The sequence below is a fragment of the Amyelois transitella genome, chromosome 2 (genome assembly GCF_032362555.1).
Source record: "Amyelois transitella isolate CPQ chromosome 2, ilAmyTran1.1, whole genome shotgun sequence".
In the NCBI taxonomy this organism is placed as follows: Eukaryota; Metazoa; Arthropoda; class Insecta; order Lepidoptera; family Pyralidae; genus Amyelois; species Amyelois transitella.
The window spans coordinates 1,222,258-1,235,542 of NC_083505.1; the positions used below are offsets into that span (position 1 = coordinate 1,222,258).

Genomic DNA, 13,285 nt, shown 5'->3' on the forward strand with positions numbered 1-13,285 from the left:
CTATGTCTTGTCTATGAAACAGGTCTATGAGAAGAGTGCACGAAAAGCATTCAGTCTTAATGGAACTGCTACCTACCATATCAAACGTCTCGAATCTAAGGGCAAGCACAATCTATTCAACTCGTCCTTTGTATTTGTATTTATTTCTCGAAATCATATAAAAATTACAATGATTAGATATTAACGGCTTAATAACTGCCCTGACGATAATAAAAAAGATTTGTGGTTTTATTCGTCTAGTTGTTTCTGAATCTTTATTCCAATCTGTTTGAATTTTCGGAGCTTAAGCCGAAAATTTTTCTTTTTACGAGTTTTATTGCATTTATATTTCTATGTATCTGTGTATAGGCTCCTAAACACTATTTTATGTTGTCAAATATTCAATTGATGGTGACAGGGTGACACTGACATTTGAAGTTGAACTGACTTACGTTTCCTGTGGCTGCGGGTTCGGTTGCACTAAGTTGAAATTTTACTTGAAACTACATTTCCATCAAATACAAATTTCTTTTCCTCTGCTGTTCGTTACCATCATCAGCCAACTTTACGGGTCTGTATTAAAAATAACTTAAAATGAAGATTACCAGATACAAGAAAGTCCAGAAGTACATGAAATTTTACTATAACAATTTCGGTTTCCACCAACCTTACCAGGTTTTAGTCGACGGCACGTTTTGTTTTGCTGCCTTCAAAGTGAGTTGAGTTCTACCTAAGAATACCTAGTTGTGGTTATTGCTTGCGGACTGTTGACACTTGCGCCAACTGACCAGATCTTTAAATTGGGTACATACATTATAATCACGCCTCTTTTCTCAGGCAGGCATAGTCAAATCGAAGTTGTGTGTAGTCTTTTAAATAATATATTAAAATAAAACTGGAAATATGTATGTGCAGAATGGATAGCAAATACGTCCGCGTGGGTCGCTTGATAGACGTGGTGGATGACGAGTGGCGGGCCGAGCAGCTTCCCCACGAGGACATTCAGGTGCCAGTGGAGGAACTCCCGGACCCAGAGGCAGATAGTGCAGACTCACACCTCACACTCAAAGAGCAGAGCCTGCGTTGGCAAGAAAACTTTCCGGAGCCAGCATGCAATAATTAAAACTAGGTATTCTGCTTTATAAAGCTTCTTTTTTTTATTTATAAACTTGAAATATGCTTAATATTTTCCTTTTGTAGTTAACTCAGTTGCTAAATATTAAGGTATTAAATCTTATGTTTTCATTTAATAATGACATGAAATATATAAATAATACATTATTTATTCCAGGAGCAAATCAATATCAGAGAACAATTACCAAAATATCTCAACAACCCAGTAAAACTACTAACAACAAGATGCATCATAAAAGAAACAGAAAAAATATCAAAGAAAACACATGGAGCGCTAACTATTTTAAAACAGTACGGTATTCATGAATGCGGGCACAAGGAGCCTGTAACCGGATCAAAATGCATTTTCTCTATGATTGGCAAAAACAATGAAAAACATTACATACTGGCAACGCAGGACCGCGACCTGCAAGAGAAGTTAAGATCTAAGGCTGGAGTTCCACTACTATATCTACATAACAAATCACCCACTCTTGATAAACCCTCCAAAGCGAGCTACGAAAAAGTTGGACAAAACTTTGAAACAGCCACTATGTTCATAAGTCAAAATCAAAATGAAGTCCTCAAAAATATGAAAAAGGCTTTAGGTGTTGAAGAAAATGTGGAAGAACCAAAAGTTCCCATTAAGAAGAAGAAAACTCATAATCCCAACCCTTTGTCTTGTAAAAAGAAGAAATCTAAGAAGCCAATGGGTAAAGAAAGTAAAATAAAAGAAGGGAAAGTTAGAAAGAGGAAGAAGAATAAAATACCGAGGCATGTAAAGGAACAGTTGCAAAGTGCTCTCAGTAATTCTTAGGTTAAATCAATAAATAAGTTTAATAATATTTCATTTAGTCTTTTTACTTAATCCCTTTGGTTACATATCCTGGTTTTTTTCCGAGTCATCCCGTGACCACAGTAGGAAAAAAACAGTATGATTTCGAATTAATTCCCCTTAAAACATATGCTGTATAATCATAATAACAGCCATAAGTCCACGGCTGGGGAAAGGTTCTGATAGCACTTGTTGAAAACAAACTGAATCCAATATCAAGCCTAATGAACCATGTATAAAGTATAAATAGTACCTAAATTTATTATTTACTATCTACAAAAAGTGAAAAGTGCCCAATGTTCTTCCAAAGACTCTTAAATATACGCATAATTTCAAAAAAATTGGTTGAGTAGATAACGCTTGAATAGAAAACAAACAAGTAAATTAACTTGCCGTGTGGTTCCCGGCACCAATATAATAAAGAATAGGACCACTCCATCTCTTTCCCATGGATGTCGTAAAAGGTGACTAAGGGCTAATAGGCTTATAAACCTGGGATTCTTCTTTTAGGCGATGAGCTAGCAACCTGTCACTATTTGAATCTCAATTCTATCATTAAGCTGAACGTGGCCAGTATTTCAAGACTGCTGGCCCTGTCTTTCTCTAAAGGGATATAGGATATGGACGAGATTATATGAATGAAAAAGAAATAACTTAATTTCGCATCTATATCTATCTATACTTATAATAAATCTGTAGAGAGGTCAATTCTGTACATGGAATATATTTTCAAAATAACTATCAGGGGGTGATTAGTGATCGATACTGATGCCAAAAATGCAATCAGTAAAATTTTTGTCTGTCTGTCTGTATGTTCTTTATAGAAACAAAAACTACTTGACGGATTTTAACGAAACTTGGTACAGTTATTCTTCATACTCCTGAGCAGGTTATAGTATACTTTTCATTACGCTACAATCACTAAGAGCAGAGCAGTGAAAGGAAATGTTGGGAAAACGGGAGAAGTTACTTGATTTTTAAGCTTCCGTCGCGTGTGCATCCTTAATGGTTAAAGATACAGCGAAACCATGTACAACGGAAATATTCTACATAAAATTATTAAAAAAATATCCCAAGACAGCATAAGTCTATCTTTTATGGTTGTCTCACAATAACACGTGTAATTCCTAATAGCTTAGCAGTTCGGAGATTTCTGATTATATTTCTTTACTCTGATGTTTATAATACCAATAACACTCACACTCATTCGTAAATCTTAAAAGTTAATATAAGTACCTATTCAATAAAAAAAGAATCACCGAAATCGGTATATAAACACCAAACTTATACATGAAATGAAATACGCTAGCAAGCCATCGCGCGTAAATACTGAATCATGCTATAAGGATTATTTTTGCGTAACGGTTACCGCGCTCGACGCGGCTAGCGGCGGCAGGGTAGAAAAGGGGCGGGAGGCGAGCGCAAGCTTCATGACCAAGGCAGCCAGGGGGAGACTTCACGCAGTTCTCTCCTCCAGCCTCCCCCTGAGGACGAAGCACGGGATCTACCAAACGTACGTCAGATCCCGCCTCACGTACGCGGCCCCGGCGTGGTACGCATTCTGCTCTGAGACCAACAGGAGAAGACTCAGAGCCCAAGAGAACCAAAGTCTCAGAGCAGTCGTCGGAGACCCGCGCTACGTGAGGAACTCGATGATCCGCAGGGACCTGAAGTGGGAGAACCTAGATATTCGAGAGGGCGGACGCGTCATCACACAGCCACCTGCGCGGCATCTCGCCGCTCCAGGCCCGCCCTCCGGGCCGTCGGGTAAAACCCTCCCCTCGCTGCCTTGCGGCAGACGTCGTCGACCAGTGGCAACGCCGCCGCCGACGACTCCCAGTGTATGAAGACGTGAAGACCCCGGCCATCACGGCCGCCCCATCGATCTGCTTACAGTCGTAGGCAGCGATGATGCCATTGAAGAGGGCTAAAAGCCCTAACCAATCTACTCCGAAGGGAGTATGGGAAGACCCGAAGACGGCAAGATAGTATTGCACAGGCGTTTCAACTTTATTTTCATTTCTTTTTCTTTTGTAAGTTGTAGGTACATATTTCTGGTTATAATTCTATTAGAATATTTTTTTTAGTTTAAATAGGCACTTAGATTTATCTATACTAATATTATAAAGCTGAAGAGTTTGTTTGTTTGTTTGAACGCACTAATCTCAGGAACTACTGGTTCGATTTGAAAAATTATTTTGCATTGAATAGACCGTTTATCGAGGAAGGCTATAGGCTATGTAACATCACGCTGCAACTATTAGAAGCGAAGAAATAATGGAAAATGCGAAAAAAACGGGGTGTATTATTCATCCTTTAGGGCTTCCGTTGCGTGCGCTGCGAAAACGGTTCAAGTTATCAAAAATATATGTATGAAAGAATTATTCCTCTTAAAATAATCTAAAAAATGTCCACGACAGTATACGTCTATCTTTTAAGATTAACCCACTAGAACCGTTTTTATACATACATATCATCACGTCTATATCCCTTACGGGGTAGACAGAGCCAACAGTCTTGAAAAGACTGAAAGGCCACGTTCAGCTATTTGGCTTAATGATAGAATTGAGATTCAAATAGTGACAGGTTGCTAGCCTGTCGCCTAAAAAAGAATCCCAAATTTATATGGTAATCAAATTTGGTCGAAATTAATGTATTAGTTATATTTATATCAACGTAATAGTATTAATCTTTATCCAAATAAATGAGTATTTAATTGTGAACAAAATTGTCTTCGACATCACTTAATTTCCATCTTAGAAGATATAACATTTTAAAAATAACACCGATATAAAATTCACCCGCGCCGCATGATGTGTAAAACATGACGCAGCAAGGAAGAGAGGAGCCTACCACGCCGCGCGGCTCAGATATTTTATATTTTCCGTTGTATGTAGTTATTCTACTTTTTTTTGTTTTGTGAACCCCAACTAATATTATAAAGGCAAAAGTTTGTTTGTTTGTTGTCTCTTCAAGCGTTATCTACTGAAGCAATATTCTTGAAATTTTGCGTATAGATATATAACTTGGTTTAGGGCGAGAAAATTCTAGAAAAAATGCCTATGTCACTTCCGAAGGTCTATTCTATATTAGCGCGTTCAAACAAACAAACAAACTCTTCAGCTTTATAATATTAGTATAGATATGCCCCAAATTTCGTAAAAATAAATCCAGTAACTTTTGAGTATATTCGTTACAAACATACGATAATACAAAAATTTTCTCTTTATTATTTGCGTGGACTAAGAAGAGTCTGGAGAATGTTGTCTGGCACTTTACATAAATGCCACAAAGACTTTAATTTCTGTGGGATTTGCGACTCTTCCACGCGTACGAAGTCGCGGGCAACAGCTAGTTTATAATAAGCCTATGTAGATCAAATTGAAAACAAGCATCTTCATACATTTTTATTCATAATTATTAATATAAAACTGGATCATCCAATGATTCCATCAAATGCCGACATAAAATGATATCTAACGTAAAACTCTTGAAACTATTTGGCTTTAAAAGGCCAAGTGAGTTTCAGTCTGAAGGCGCCAAACGTCAGGATGTGCACTAGTGGCAGGTTGCTCAGGTACAGCGTGTGGAAGTGCGTCAGAATGTCGTAGCACTCCTCCGGCTCGAATACCTCCTGACCGTCAGGGGAGTCCTGGAAAATAAAAAATTCAGTGCTAGCCACCAAGCCGCTGATTAAAAAATTGAATTTACTTGTGAAAGTAGTAGAATAGAATCCCTTACAGTCTTGCCCCAACTGTCCTTAGATAGGTACTAATGTTGTAAATTAAAAAGTTTTAACGGCTTCTGACGTGAGCTAAATATACATAGAAAGATTGAAGTCATTGACATTATAGAAGTTGAGTTTCTGGTAGACTGGACCAAGTCTCTTATGCGCCCGAAACTATTCTTGACCTCAAACCTACTATGCTTCAGATTTACCTCAATCGTATGCCGTATCATTATCTCCTTGAAATAAAGCCAGAGACTCTCCGGGGGCAGCCAGTAATAGCCCTTGAAATAAATATGCGTGTCCAGGTAGATCGTCAGCAAGCAAGCCAACTTGAAGCTGCCGAAGTCTCTTTGCGCCGCGTAGTCGATAGTCTCGGCGAGGAAGCTGATGAGGAAATTCTTCTCCGATAAATTGTAGTTCATAATTACATTTTTGGCGATGAGAAATTCACCTGTAATGTAAAATTTAACCTAAAAATTGCTTTTTACCTTTTGACTAGATAATATATTATTTGCGTGGTAGGTAGGTACCTATTTTAGCGAAAAGGGTTTTAGAGATCACCACCCGCCCACTACGGTATCTTCCTTTCACAGCTGTCTAGTTTTAGATAATTCTCATTTTTACTATCAGCCGTTGAGGTCAGCTATCTATAAAACTAACGAATAAAATACGAACTGCCTTCTGTCCGTTAGAGAAGAAACGCCTTTGAAGTTAACCTTTTTTTTAAGTCGGCTAATTAGCAAAGTGAAGCCAAACCTAGAAACTTAGCCAATCCAAGAAACTTGTCAGCGTCGAAGGCTGCTATCATGGCTATGGCTTCCTCCTGACTCATGATGTGACCAATCAGCAGCATGGGAGTAGGCACTGGCTCCGGGTACTTGAACGGCGGTGCCTTGAATTAGATATTATTTATTTATTTGTGTGCCTTGTGGTTTCCAGCACTTAAAAATTGGACCACTCCATCTCTTTCCCATGGAGGTCGTGAAATGCGACTTAAAGTTGGGGCTTTTAACTTGGTATTTACTTTTAGGCGATGCGCGAGCAACTCTTTCACTAATTGATTCTCAATTCCAGGCCTATTCCTGCCAAGATCTCTGTCTACCCGTAAGCGATAAAGACGTGATCAAATGTATGTATCTTATTATTAAGTATTTTTCATCATAAGTAGTCTATTTTACCATGGATTTAGTACCACAGGCGAAATCACTTTCTGGCGAAACACTATATAGCCAACATACCTACCTAAGATTGCTTTTTAACCGAACGATTAAGACTATAATGCGTCCATGCTGAAACTTTGTACCTATAGGTAGGTACCTTATTTTCACTAAGCGAGCAAAAGTAGCTAGGCGCGGATATCTGCTGTTTCAGCGGCGGCGCTTCGCTGCGGGGCGCGACGGTGATCGGCTCCGACGCCGCGCGCCACGCCTTCGAGCTACCGTCAGATCGCTTGGTGCTACCACTGCCGCTATAGAATGAATCTCCGTCCATTTCAGACATTTTTTGTTGCTATCGAAAAATACTTATCGTAAGTCAATATGGCACATTAGATTTATAATTGAGTTGATCGATATCGATACTGTAAGCACATTTGCCGTCAAAGTTAATAAATTTTTTTGACAAGGTATCTAAATGTCAACAATATGGAGGTGTTTATATTATAGACCAATTAAATGTAATCTCATTAAAAAAAAGTTAAGTCGGATATCGTAGGAAGCGAACTATTTTTAATTTTCCCTCGTCAAGGAAGCGATCAAGCGATTCGTGTGATCAACATTTTTCCCCATTCAGAGATACAGTACGTACGGCAGAAAAAAATTACTATTCTCATATAAAACGAGTTCTATCAGGCACTCATCTATTTCGTCAAAATTCAGACTCTTTCTCCTGACTTTGGTCCCGGTTGCATCCTCACCACCCTGTAGAGAAGCCCGGGGTATGCCTTTGACCATGGATCCTGGTGTTGGGGATGACCAAGGTTGTTTCGAAGTATTTCTTTATTTTTTATGTAATTTTTTGAATAGTGTTTTTTTGTTGTGTTCTTGTTTGTCAGTGGAAGTAAAGACCGTATTTTGCAATCTTCTATATTTTATTTATTCCTGCCGCTAATTAGGGGCATCTTTGGGAATAAGGAGAGCTGCAGGGTCTACCGGGCAAACGAATCCATTACATAAGTGGCGACCGTGACAGGACTCGAACCTGCAATCTTCGGATAGACCTGGGTTGCGTGTCAGGTTTTTCCACGAAGCGACTCCCGTCTGACCTCCGCAACCTTTGCAGGGGAACCTAACCCGTATTGGATCGATCATGGCTTCACATCCAGTTGCCTGAATGTGCAGGTTTCCTCACGATGTTTTCTCTCACCGGTCAAGAGGATCGGTTAGTATTCAAAGTAATGAACATAACTTCGAAAATTGTCATTGGTCGGGGTGGAATTCGAACCTGTGCCTTTTTGGAGCACAAATTTAATCGAGCACCTTACTGATTCGGCCAGATAAAATACAAGCTAAATGAAATCAAACTCTGACACTTAATAACCATTAATTTATTACAACTTATCATCAGTAAGAGGAATTATATAGAGCAAATATTATGTACAAATTACACAACTGATTACGTTTATCCTCGCAACGGCTCTATATCCCAATAACGACCTATGTTTTCCTTTCGTGGACTCTGCTCGCTGTCTTCACTGCTGTCTGCTCGTTCAGAACACGATACCTTGTCTCTTCTCATCTTTTTGTCTATTTTTCTTCTAGTATCAACATCGAAAACGTCGCTTTTATCTTTTTTCTTCTTTTCATCTTTTCTCTTCTTATTTTCTTTACTACCCTTCAAATCTTCATCCTTGTCCGGTTTTCTGTAGTCGTCATCATCCTTGAGTTTCTCTCTTCTTTTACCCTCACGATCATCTTTCCTTCTAGAATCATCATCAGAGTCCTTATTTTTTCTTCTCCTATCGTCTCGTTCCTTCTTCTTCCTACTTTCTCTATCACGGCCATTATATTCCTCATTGTCGCTGTCACTCTCGTCATTTCTTCTATCTTCTTTACCCTTCCTTCGTCTGTTATCATCTTCTCCTCTACTACCTTTGTCGTAATAACGTTCTGCTTTTGATCTGCTTTTATCAGAGTCGTCTCTTTCTGTTTGTCTTCTGTCTTTGTCACGTCTGTTATCTCTCGATTCGCGATTACTTCTGTGATCATCTGTGTCTCGTCCACTGTCGTTATCCTTTCGCGGCCTTGTTCCCCTGTCACTTTCACTGTCTCCATAGCCAGTGTCGCTCTCATCACGATTTCTCCTTCTAGGTTCCTCGTGCCTCCTATTTCTATCTTCTCTATCCCTGTTCCTACTAGACTTCGAATCGTCATTTTCTTCCCGATTTAGTTCTCTGTACCTATCTTCATTGTTACTTCTGTTTCTAGAACTATCTTCTCTATTCTGTCGTTCATTTCTCTCTTCACGGTCTTTGCCCCAAAAATCGTCAGCCCGAGCTCTACCATCTGTCCTTCTCCTGTTGTCATCCCCGTTTCTTTCTCTAAACCTATCTCTATCATTTCTATTGGACACATCTCGTGGTCTGACAAAATTATCGTCATCTCTTTCCCTTCTCTCAGGTCTGCTTTCCGTCCTTCTAGCATCTTTGCCGTACGTGTCGTAGAACCCGTCGTGTCCCCATCTTTCCGCATTTTTGTCAGCTACTTCTGCTGCTGGCGTTTTTGGTGACTGATTTTTCTTTTTCTTATCAGACTTCTTCTTTTTCTTCTTACTTGAGTCTTCTTCAGAATCTAAAAATAATAAAATTCAATTTGTTATGTAGTGTAGTTAGTTAATGAAGGGAATGTTTCTGAGAGTGTAATCAATAGATCATTCTGATTCAATCAAAATGCGCATGTATTCACCACTGACGACCACAGAATGTGGCTAAGAGGCTCTACCATAAGCCCTACTAGTTACTTTTATGGTATGAAGTAACTATATATAAGTATAATTATGAATGTAAACTTTTAACATATTAAGCCATCCAAATTCAAATAGTGACAGCTGCCAAGCCCATCGCCTAAAAGAAGAATCCCAAGTTAAAAGCCGAATATCACCTTTCAGTCTTTTCCAGACCTATGGCAAGTATTCACAGTCTTTCTTGGCCAGTCTAGACAAGTATAATAACTTTATTGATTACTCACCACTAGAACTGGAGTCACTGGATGTATCCGAGCTGCTGCTAGAGCTCGAGCTGGATGAGTCACTGCCCAAGTTGATCTCCGTTATGGGAGCCGGAACATTCTGGAACATTTATCAGATTTATTACTACCTACCTCTTGCAAAAAACAAAGTATTACTGTTTACCACAATTGCCAACTGTACCTACAATGATTGTCTTTTGAACATTTTTTATTAAGAATAAAGGAAAACATCCACCAGATAAACGCCTTTTAAGATTTATCCCAAAAAGCAATCTTTTTTAATTAACCTAGAATTGAGAAAGTAGTTTTATTTTAAGAAAGTATAATAAATGTATTATAATACCTTTGGCATTTGTTTCAAGTGCTCTCTCAATTCGTCTGTGAGCCCTCCAAGACCTATTGATGTGAAGAAGTTTATGGAGAACCTTGTATTCTTCGGGTTATCCCTCGGGAATATTCCTGAAAATGCACTCTGCAAAGTCCTGCAAAAAGAAAAAAAGAACATTATTTTCAAGCTTACTTTATAAAGAAACATACAAAACAGTTAACAGGACTCACGGATCTTGCAGACGATCATTCAACTTCTTGAGTCCCATATATTCCGCTAACTCTTGGAACAAAATCTTGATGTATATCCGACTGGAACTTGTCGTGTCTTCCTCATTCAGTTTGACGCATTCCAGAACCTCCCAGCTGATGGAATCGGTGAACAGAAGATGAGCAAAGAACTTGCTGACATTCCTCAAACGGTTTGTATCTAATCTGTGAGCTGTCGAGTATGAATCTTTGAAAATTTCCTCAAACGGTCCGATGTATATCCTGTTTATGTTACAGAATCTTTGAGCTAGCAGTCCATAGAATTTCTCATAAGTTCTTTGCTCAGCACAGCAGTCGAGGAACATGTGGCATAGTTCTACTTCTTGTCCCGGTTTTAGTTCCATTTTCATCAACTTGTGCGCACACTCTTCAAAGTCTAAACTGGAGTTAATAGTCAAATAGATTGTGCGTCTCAAAGCAATGAGGTTTGTCTCCGTGTTGTCTATGATGGTGACAGGTTTATGTTCACCCTCGGCCTCTTCGTCATCCGACTCTTCACTGCCACTGCCTTCGGAGCCGTCCTCTTCTCCTGACTCTGCGTCAGATCCCAGGATCTCCTTGCTCAGTGTTTTGTATTTCTGTTCATTTTCCTCATACTTGTCATCGAATTTGAAGACATCTGGAATTTTTGTGATAATGTGATTAGTCTAGTAGGACAAAAAGTATTGAGAAAAGCTGCAGCTTTATTTATCATAACTATTACAAATTTGATAATTGCTTATGAGTGATATTTCATCTAATAATTAACCTGCTTTTAATTAAGGAAAAAAAGAATAAAGGAAATTCATTATTGAAGAGTGTTTAAGGAAGAAAAAGATGAAAAATCAAGAGTGCTTCAAATAGAGAAAAGTCAACTTACTCAGAATATCCTGTGGATCAGTTGCGTCATCCAACATCAAGAGATGAGTGAACTGTTCCTCTTCAGGGACCAACTCCAATTCTTCAATCAGAGCTGGGTGATCTTTAAACCCATCCTTCCATACTTGGAACATCACCTCTATCATATACTGAACTCTTTTATCTAACTGGCCTTCATGGAGAATATTTCTCAACATCTCAAAAATGGCATTCACCCCCTTTGATGATACTTCTGTTAATTTTTGACCGCATTCTTTCAAGAATGCTATCGCTACCTCAACCGAATCATCGGTAGGTGTCTCAACAAGCAAAGTAAGTAGCTCTAAAGCGAGGATTTCATGTGCCACCCTCTGATTAACGAGGTGAGCTATGAATGATGCAGAAGAAATACAGGTAGGTTTGTCATTACGTTTGAAACCTCTTTTGAACTGAATAACCAACCTTTTCAGCAACAACTCTCCAATATTCGGGAAACGCGAGTTAACTGCAGCCACTAGGGCAGCGTATACATTAGTGAATGTTGGTGAAGCGGCTTGGGCTTGTATTACAGATCGACAAAGCAGACCTCTACCGCGCACTATATTTTCTTTCAACAACTCTTTTATTATAATGCCAATGTTGCCGACGTTGATTTTGTTAATGTGGCCGTGTATGGACTTCTTGAGCGCCTCCCAGGCTAATCGTTGATATGCTACGGACGACTTGTCAGTGATCTGGGCTTGCATCATACGCAGCCGTGCTGGAGGTATATAAGCACCACCAGTTCGGGTGTTAAGCATATCTGTCTCCTTTGCCTTTCGAACGGGTGCATCACTTTGGTTTTCATTCCCTTTTTGAGCATCGTTACCAGATTTTTCTTGCTTGATTGACGGCTCTTGTGATTTAGACCGAGATCGCCTGCGCTTACGACTAGACTTCTTATCCCGGCTAGTTGGAGGCGAGCGAGACCTCGTCCGAGCTCGTTTTGAGCTTCTTTCCTTACGATATTCGTCATTTTCTTCTCTGTTTTTGTTCCTTCTACGTTTGTTGTCTTGTTCATTCTCCATTGCGAACAATATATATTGTAACAAAACACACTTTTTATTTTAAATTCTACTTACTTTAGGCTAGTTACGGATCACTTTTTTAATTTATAAATGAAGTTAATTAGTTAATAAAATTTCAGTTACAAACAAAAATAAATCACAACCCCAACGTAGCATGATGCTAATAGGGCGCCATTTTGGTTTCGCTGACGTTCTTATTTTACCAACATTGACTTATGTCAATTTTACAAAAACTTCAGGCCGCCTATACATTTAGGCAAATAAAATCAGAAACACATACATGCATGTCTCAAATTCAAACTTTTATTTGCATAATATGAGTACAACTCTCTTGCTCAATGTAGAACACATTGTTTTCTTAAAAACCTTCATGAATATTTCTCATTTATAATCTTTCCCTCTTATCTTCGCGTGTTCCCAGTTGAACCATATGCCACCATGCTTAAAGACCTTCGATCTGCCTATATTCCTTAATTATAATAACCCATTCCTTCTTGTTTAATTTATTTTCATCACCGCATTACATCCTCATTACAATCTTCAATGATCTTCAATCAACTTGGGGCGAAGATACACATTTTTTTATGTATGTTTGTAGTCCATTAACTTTCGTAACGCTAATCTGATTTTGATGAAATTGGAAAGGTCCAGCTTCCATTACATGCAAATACTTACCTACCTAAAGTTAATCAAGGGAAAGTAACCAAGTTTTCTTTATTCTAAGTTCCTGTTATATTTTTTCCTTGATGTACTTGTAAATATATAAATAAGGCTTATAAAATTGTGATTCAATGGGTCTGTCACTACCAGAACCTCAAATCAATCATTATGAAAGACATAAGTAGTTACGTCTGAACGTCAACTGTTGGTTCTGTTTACCCGTAAGGGATAAAAACGTACCAACAAAGAAAGGACATAGACAAAAATTTCGACAGCCTCTTGC

The 13,285-nt window shown here is 38.7% G+C and overlaps 3 protein-coding genes across 3 annotated transcripts; 1 reads left to right on the forward strand and 2 right to left on the reverse strand.

Annotated features, from left to right (window-relative positions):
- The first annotated feature begins 415 nt into the window (after positions 1 to 415).
- LOC106136845 (rRNA-processing protein UTP23 homolog) lies at positions 416 to 1,937 on the forward strand. The gene is made up of 2 exons (XM_013337505.2): positions 416 to 693; positions 1,271 to 1,937. The coding sequence occupies exons 1-2, from the start codon at positions 574 to 576 to the stop codon at positions 1,907 to 1,909; spliced, it is 759 nt and encodes a 252-aa protein (XP_013192959.2). The 5' UTR covers positions 416 to 573; the 3' UTR covers positions 1,910 to 1,937.
- Positions 1,938 to 5,423: 3,486 nt separating this feature from the next.
- On the reverse strand, positions 5,424 to 7,157 carry LOC106136836 (uncharacterized). The gene is made up of 4 exons (XM_013337494.2): positions 6,975 to 7,157; positions 6,414 to 6,549; positions 5,867 to 6,108; positions 5,424 to 5,579 (listed from the first exon to the last, which is right to left on the reverse strand). The coding sequence occupies exons 1-4, from the start codon at positions 7,155 to 7,157 to the stop codon at positions 5,424 to 5,426; spliced, it is 717 nt and encodes a 238-aa protein (XP_013192948.2).
- A 1,043-nt stretch (positions 7,158 to 8,200) lies between these two features.
- LOC106136880 (pre-mRNA-splicing factor CWC22 homolog) lies at positions 8,201 to 12,523 on the reverse strand. Its single transcript, XM_013337544.2, has 5 exons — positions 11,298 to 12,523; positions 10,400 to 11,057; positions 10,185 to 10,323; positions 9,842 to 9,941; positions 8,201 to 9,445 (listed from the first exon to the last, which is right to left on the reverse strand). The coding sequence occupies exons 1-5, from the start codon at positions 12,340 to 12,342 to the stop codon at positions 8,277 to 8,279; spliced, it is 3,111 nt and encodes a 1,036-aa protein (XP_013192998.2). The 5' UTR covers positions 12,343 to 12,523; the 3' UTR covers positions 8,201 to 8,276.
- Between the last annotated feature and the right edge of the window lie 762 nt (positions 12,524 to 13,285).

Excerpts from the sequence above, each read along its gene's own strand:
- LOC106136845 (XM_013337505.2), top strand. The coding sequence starts at position 574 with ATGAAGATTACCAGATACAAGAAAGTCCAGAAGTACATGAAATTTTAC. Across the intron at positions 694-1,270 it reads TTTGTTTTGCTGCCTTCAAA|GAGCAAATCAATATCAGAGA; the intron begins GTGAGTTGAGTT and ends TATTTATTCCAG.
- LOC106136836 (XM_013337494.2), bottom strand. The coding sequence starts at position 7,157 with ATGTCTGAAATGGACGGAGATTCATTCTATAGCGGCAGTGGTAGCACC. Across the intron at positions 6,109-6,413 it reads TGGATTGGCTAAGTTTCTAG|GTGAATTTCTCATCGCCAAA; the intron begins GTTTGGCTTCAC and ends TTTACATTACAG. Across the intron at positions 5,580-5,866 it reads TGATACGGCATACGATTGAG|GACTCCCCTGACGGTCAGGA; the intron begins GTAAATCTGAAG and ends TTTATTTTCCAG.
- LOC106136880 (XM_013337544.2), bottom strand. The coding sequence starts at position 12,342 with ATGGAGAATGAACAAGACAACAAACGTAGAAGGAACAAAAACAGAGAA. Across the intron at positions 11,058-11,297 it reads TGATCCACAGGATATTCTGA|ATGTCTTCAAATTCGATGAC; the intron begins GTAAGTTGACTT and ends CAAAAATTCCAG. Across the intron at positions 9,446-9,841 it reads CAGTGACTCCAGTTCTAGTG|ATTCTGAAGAAGACTCAAGT; the intron begins GTGAGTAATCAA and ends TATTATTTTTAG.